Genomic DNA, 6,000 nt, shown 5'->3' with positions numbered 1-6,000 from the left:
ATCTTCAGTATCATTGAACTTTCTCTTTTTGGTTTACAGTATTTTTTTTTTTACCTCAAAGCTCTAAATTTAGACAATAATGCTCATGTCAAATCAACATAACCATGAGCAGCTAGTCTTCCAATTATTTAGCTCTATATTTATCACTGAAAAGCAAGTTATAATTAAATTCTTATATTCCCCGATAACCTTAGAAGATACATTTCCAAAGTCTCTAATTTTTCTCTATTACATATAATTGCTCTTTCCTTCAGATAAATACTATTTGCTATATTAAATAAAGGTATATTTATTCCTATGATTTAGTTATTCATAAATCAGTTGGATTTCATCTATTGGAGGAAAATCATGATTATTATTTGTTATTAAATTGGTTTGTTATATATATGGTTTTCCTTATGTAGAACCAACTCTGCCTTCCTGGTACAAACCGGATTCTGATGAGTCTGGACAACAGTGTGAGGCAGATGACTTTGTATGCTCTGCCCTCAGTTTTCACCCTCTCCTTCCCAAGATTCAAAGGTTGAGATAGAAACTAGAAGTATTAGAAAGTACTGCCTGTACACTAAAATTTGACACTAAAATGGGCACATCTATAAAGATCTAGGAGCTATGGGTTTGAAAAAATACAGACTACCTTGAAGATAGCTTGTCTGGGTAGATCCACAGGTGAGTTGCAAGACTGGGATGGATGCCTTAAGGTACTTCAAGAAGTTAGTCTTTTGAAATTGAAAATTTTACTATGTACTTCCTCATTCAGATAATTTATAAAAATATTAAATTTCCAAGTCTCTGCCTTAGACACTGGCTTCATCCCTTTTATTTCCACTTTTCTACTCAAAAAAGCCTCTATGGATTCCAACTTTTTGTTTTCTGTATTTATCTCAACTCTCTAGAACACACATACACAAAAAGTTATGTTCTCCTAATATTAGTGACTCCCTGCCTTTAAAAAAAAAAAAAAAAAAAAAAAAGAACTTAGAGTCCTAATGGTTAAAACCCTCTTAAAAGTCTAAATTGTGGTCTGTTTCATGAGTCCTTCCAGATTCCTAAAAGGCCTTCAGACTAAACAGTTTCTCCTAATTAGGATTTTATTAGTTCCAACACATCCAGCTTTCATAGCCGGTCCAATCCTCCTTTTTAATAATGATGGCCCCGCCCTCCTCTTGTCCCGCCTCCAGGAATTTCCCCCAAGTTCCACAAAAAGAGAAGGGCCCCTTCCCAGCTCAATTTCTAGAGAATAAGGCTCTCCCACTAGTGGTATTGCTCCTTAGTTTTTTCAGTTGTGTCTGAACCTCCGTGTTCTCTTTTGGAAGTTTTCTTTGCAGGATTGCAATGGTTTGCCGTTTCCTTCTCTAGCTCGCTTTTCAGATAGGAAACTGAGGCAAACAGGGTTGAGTAGTCTGTTAAACAAGTAAGTGTTTTGAGCTTATATTTGAACCTAGGTCTTCCGGATTCCAGGCCCCATGAGCTAATCATTCCGCCGTCTAGCTACCCTTGTAAGACCGCATCTAACCTTAACTCTCCAGAGATGTTTCTCCTGCTAAAAAGTGGATTAAATCCTTCTATCTCATCCACCAACTCCAAATGAAATGTTTTTCTACCACTATTTCAAAGTGTTATAATCATTTCCCTCGTTTCACCTCTAGTCCGTTGCAACTCCACGCTACAAAAACAGGCCATTCTCTGATTCTACATTCCCAGAAACAGAACCGGAAGGGCGGGCTTTAGCTACAATCAAAGAAACATTTCGTGATATACGATAGGGTGGGAACGAGAAAGGAAATTTCAATGACCACCACCTGTGATTGTCGAAAAATCGATCACTACCTGCAGAATTTAGTTTTTTTGGCGTCCACGTGCTCTCAGTAAAGAGATCAGACCGTTATCCCGGATACTAGAGAAGTAATGGACTTAGCGACCTTTTGCCCAGGAACGCGCCAGAAAACGGAAGCGATGCATTGTGGATGTGGTAGTCTCGACGCTACTAGGGCACAAGCTTTTCTCCCCCCTCCCTTCTGAGGCTACATGATGATGCGCGCGCAGCGTCGACGCCATGATTGGTTCTTTGGCCTCGAACCAGTTCTTTATCTGAGGTCAGTCTAGGCCCCGGACCCAATTCCAGGTATTTAGTGACCCGGGCCCAATTCCTCGCCGCACCCTGAACCCGAACTGGGCGGGTCCGGGAGGAGACTTAGGGGCCTGGCGCGGAGCATGCGATCGGGGCCGTTCCTTTCCTTGAGAGGGGCGGGACAAGGGGCGGGCTTAACTACTGAGAAGGCCCGGGAGTTGGGGTTGAGGTTGGGATTGGGGATGGGGAAGAGGTGTGTGTGTGAGTGTTTTTATGTGTGTTATACATAGAATAACAAAAGCCCTCTTTTGTATGGGTTACATTTGTGTAAAGGAGTTAAGATTCCCTTGGTTTCCTATCACCAATAACTATTAATTATCTATTCTGTGTAAGTCATTGTGATAGACATCTGGTATACAAAGATCCCCAATAAAATATAGACCTCTCTCCCTCCCTTGTCATATAATTTCATGAGGAATAAAAGACATGTATGTATCCACGAAGCTTTTACATGAAGGATTCTTTGATAAGTACAATGGAGAGGTCCTGGATAAATGCCATGTTAAATTTAAGCATAGAGAGATTACTTCCAACTGGATGTGTGGGTAAATCTAGGGCTTTAGTAGGTGGATAGAAGTCCAATCTAATTCTAGATTTTGGTTATAGTATTAACAAATGCTCCGGGTAGGAAAAGGTGATCTAAGAAAAGGATTGAGGGATAATCCAGGACTGTTAGATTGTAGAATATACCATTCCTATGCTGGTGTTTTATGAATTACAGCTAAAAAGTTTTAATGAAGCTAATTTGTAAAGGGCTTCTAATACCAGTGTTAAGGTGTTTATTTTTGTGCAGTGGGGAGCCAGTGTATGTGTGTCAGAGAAGAATCCTCCATCAGTGTCTATGTAAGTGACTATGAGAATCAATTCGAGGAGCTCTTGACATTGACTTTTCAGCATCATATGCTAGACAACATCAATATACTAGATCTTCAGTTCTTAAAGGTCAGAGACCTTGTTTTATTCATTTTTGTATGCCCTATAGCAACTTGCATAAAGATTTGATCACAGTAGGTATCCTTTATCAATTTGCTAAATGAACAAAATTATGATTCAACATATACCTATTTGCATAGTTCTTGCTACTTTTTCTACTTTAATTCTTAACCCATTAGCAGAGCTGCTAGGTTCCTTTTGCTGATTCCATCTTTTCTTTGTTCAGTCCTCCAGAGATTCTATATAAAGTATACAGCTCTGGGCACCAGAAAGAGGGTTCTCTACTGCATTTCACCGCCAAAGTAAAGTTACCTTTCTTCTGAATTCTCATGACCTAGAAACCTGGAATCCATCCCAAGTGGAGAAACTTTTGCCCAAAGTAGAAAAAAGAAAGTGTATGTCTTTCGGGGCTGTTGCCAAAACAATTCCTAAAGGGACACTGCAACATTAAGAATCCATTGAGTAGTGGGTGATTTGAAGGATTGATCTTGAGAAGAAAGGTAAGTATTTTGAGCATTACAAAGAAGGAGATATGAATGGTCCAGGAAAGAAATTGCATCTAGAATTGATTGCCACGTAGAAGAAAAAAAATTTTTTTCTCTCATGTAATTGCTTTTCCCCTTTAAAAATCACACTCACTCTCTCACTCATTCTCAAAGGGATGTTTCTGGGAAGGAAGTGAGATATTCTACTGAATCTTAACTTAATCCCTCTCCTAAAGCAGTTCAGCAAAGAATGAGGATTTTAAGATTGGGATACCATAGGAAGTTATGTAACAGAATGCTTTGGCTTTCATTGATACCATTCATAGAGTAGCTCTCAGTTTAATAAAAGTTTTGAGAACTGCACCTTGAGTGGTCATATTGTCTTTAAGACTGATCTTAATTGGGACCATAAATAATAGATGAAATATCTAGAAGCTAATAGCATCAAAAAGATAAGAGGACCCAGGTCAGTGGGACTTCTTTTTGATCTAGGATAGAAATAGAGTTGTTGCTGGACTTAATTTCACTTTCCTGCTTTTCACAAAGTGTTTGGGGATTGAGGGTGTAGCATTACATCATTTTCTGTGAGAATTTCTAGCCTGGTAAGAGATCTACAAGATAGGAGGTCTTTCATGGCTTCTTTCTCATCCCCAGGTCTGTTTTCTCCAGACTGTCTTTCCCCAGCAAGAGAGTACTGAGCAGGGGAAGATGAACTCTGTACTTTTGACAGCAAAATCCCAGGTGAGTTTCTCTCTCCTAAAATACCATATCTCTAGTCTCAAAGAATGTAAATTGTTTTTTTCCTTTGTCCCCAGATCTCATAAAGGGACTTGTGCCCCAATTGTTTGATCCCAGCAAATTAGAAATGTTCCCAATTTGTCTGCTGCCATTCATCATTGACTTTCCCTTCCTCTGCCTACCATCAAACTGTTAGCAGATTATTCAATCATATTGTATTCTTAGAACTGAACTTGAACCTGTGAACAAACCAAAAGAATTAGCATAATCTTTCTTCTTAAAGGCTCATTGGAAAGATATAAACATCAAATGACATTTTTATTTTTAACATAGGTTAAAAAAAATTGAAGAAATATATATATAATTCTACAACTCAAAGCTAAAGGAAAAGTAAAATGAAAAGACTTTCTGAAAGACATAAGATTAGAATTAACATTGATGAAGATTTATATAGTTATAGAGAATGGCAGAGGGTATTATAAACAGAGGATTAGAGCTGAATTATCTTCTCAACAAACCACAGAGGAGACTGCAGTGAAAAGTATATTATGGAAATAGTGAATAGATTGGCAGTGTAGTGGGGATCATTTTATGGAGGATCTTGAATGTCTGCTTAAGGAGTTTAGAATTGGTCTTGATATAGACAAGCAGTGCATAAGGGAAACTTTTGACACATGTGAAGAAAAAAGAATAATTGATTCAGCAGAAAAAATAAAAAATGGGAGTTAGAGTTGACTCCATGCTCTTTACATTGGACAACTGGCAGAATGATGATCTCAGTAGTAAAGTTGGACATGAATATTTAAAATTGGCATCACTGTACATAAATAGTAATCTAAACATGACATATGTGAGGAGGTTTTCACGCACACACACGCAAAAAAAAATTGATGTGCTGTGCTTCTTCTTGGGACTCCATAGCAATGCATTTCTAGTAGTATGGCTAGGCCTACTCGAGGCATCAATTCCTTAAACATGAGTTTAGAATTCATTGTTATTTTCTTTGAAACTGCTCATTTATGCTTTTCTTAACAACAACAACAACAGCAACAACAACAAAAATGGCCAAAAAAAAAAAAAAAACCCAAAACCGAATACTTGGGTAATTTCTTCCTGAGAAAGCTAAATATATAATAAAATCTTTTGTGGCTTTTTTGTCCACAGTAAATCAGATACTATGGTACTTACTCAATAGAATTAACTTTCAAAGGACAGCTTTCATGTTTTTGTGCCATTGTTTGATAATCACATATCACATGGAGAAGCTAGTTTCTTAAGTCTTTAGGAGAAAGCAAAGTTCACAGTTCATTATATTTTCCAAAACAGCCCAGTGAATCTCATTGTAATATATTCTGCTTAGTAATTTATATTACATAAGTGAATACCTCATGAAAATTGTATTCAGAATTTAGACAGTGAATGAAAATCTTTTCACAATCATTTGCAACAAATTTAAAACAAAACCAAAAAATTAATATATTCTTATAGTCATATATCTTGAACATAGAATAATAAAATTATATGGAAGTAATCTTGTTCCATAAAAAACAATCTTCATTTCCTCTCCTTTCTTTTGTCCTAGTAAAATTACATATTCACCAAACTCTAGATCAGTACTTACTATTCATATTATATTTCAAACATAAATATGTTGCATGTCTGAATTAGCTTTGGAAACACTGACCAGTAGGCATTCAGCAGTAAATATTAGAA

General features: G+C 37.0%; 1 protein-coding gene across 3 annotated transcripts in view; it reads left to right on the top strand.

The window, feature by feature from the left end:
• Nucleotides 1-331: 331 nt before the first annotated feature.
• LOC127550606 (zinc finger protein 501-like) overlaps nt 332-6,000 on the top strand; it is a 28,430-nt gene continuing 22,761 nt past the window's right edge. For 2 of the 3 annotated variants that reach the window (XM_051979700.1, XM_051979698.1), the window contains exons 1-3: nt 332-2,125; nt 3,291-3,564; nt 4,204-4,290. In XM_051979700.1, coding sequence (XP_051835660.1) covers nt 4,258-4,290 — 33 coding nt within the window. In that variant the 5' untranslated portion in view covers nt 332-2,125; nt 3,291-3,564; nt 4,204-4,257. The remainder of the gene's footprint in view (nt 2,126-3,290; nt 3,565-4,203; nt 4,291-6,000) is intronic. The other variant, XM_051979699.1, reaches the window with a different exon arrangement.

The sequence above is a fragment of the Antechinus flavipes genome, chromosome 2 (assembly GCF_016432865.1).
Source record: "Antechinus flavipes isolate AdamAnt ecotype Samford, QLD, Australia chromosome 2, AdamAnt_v2, whole genome shotgun sequence".
Classification (NCBI taxonomy): Eukaryota; Metazoa; Chordata; class Mammalia; order Dasyuromorphia; family Dasyuridae; genus Antechinus; species Antechinus flavipes.
This window is presented reverse-complemented; position numbering and strand designations above follow the sequence as displayed.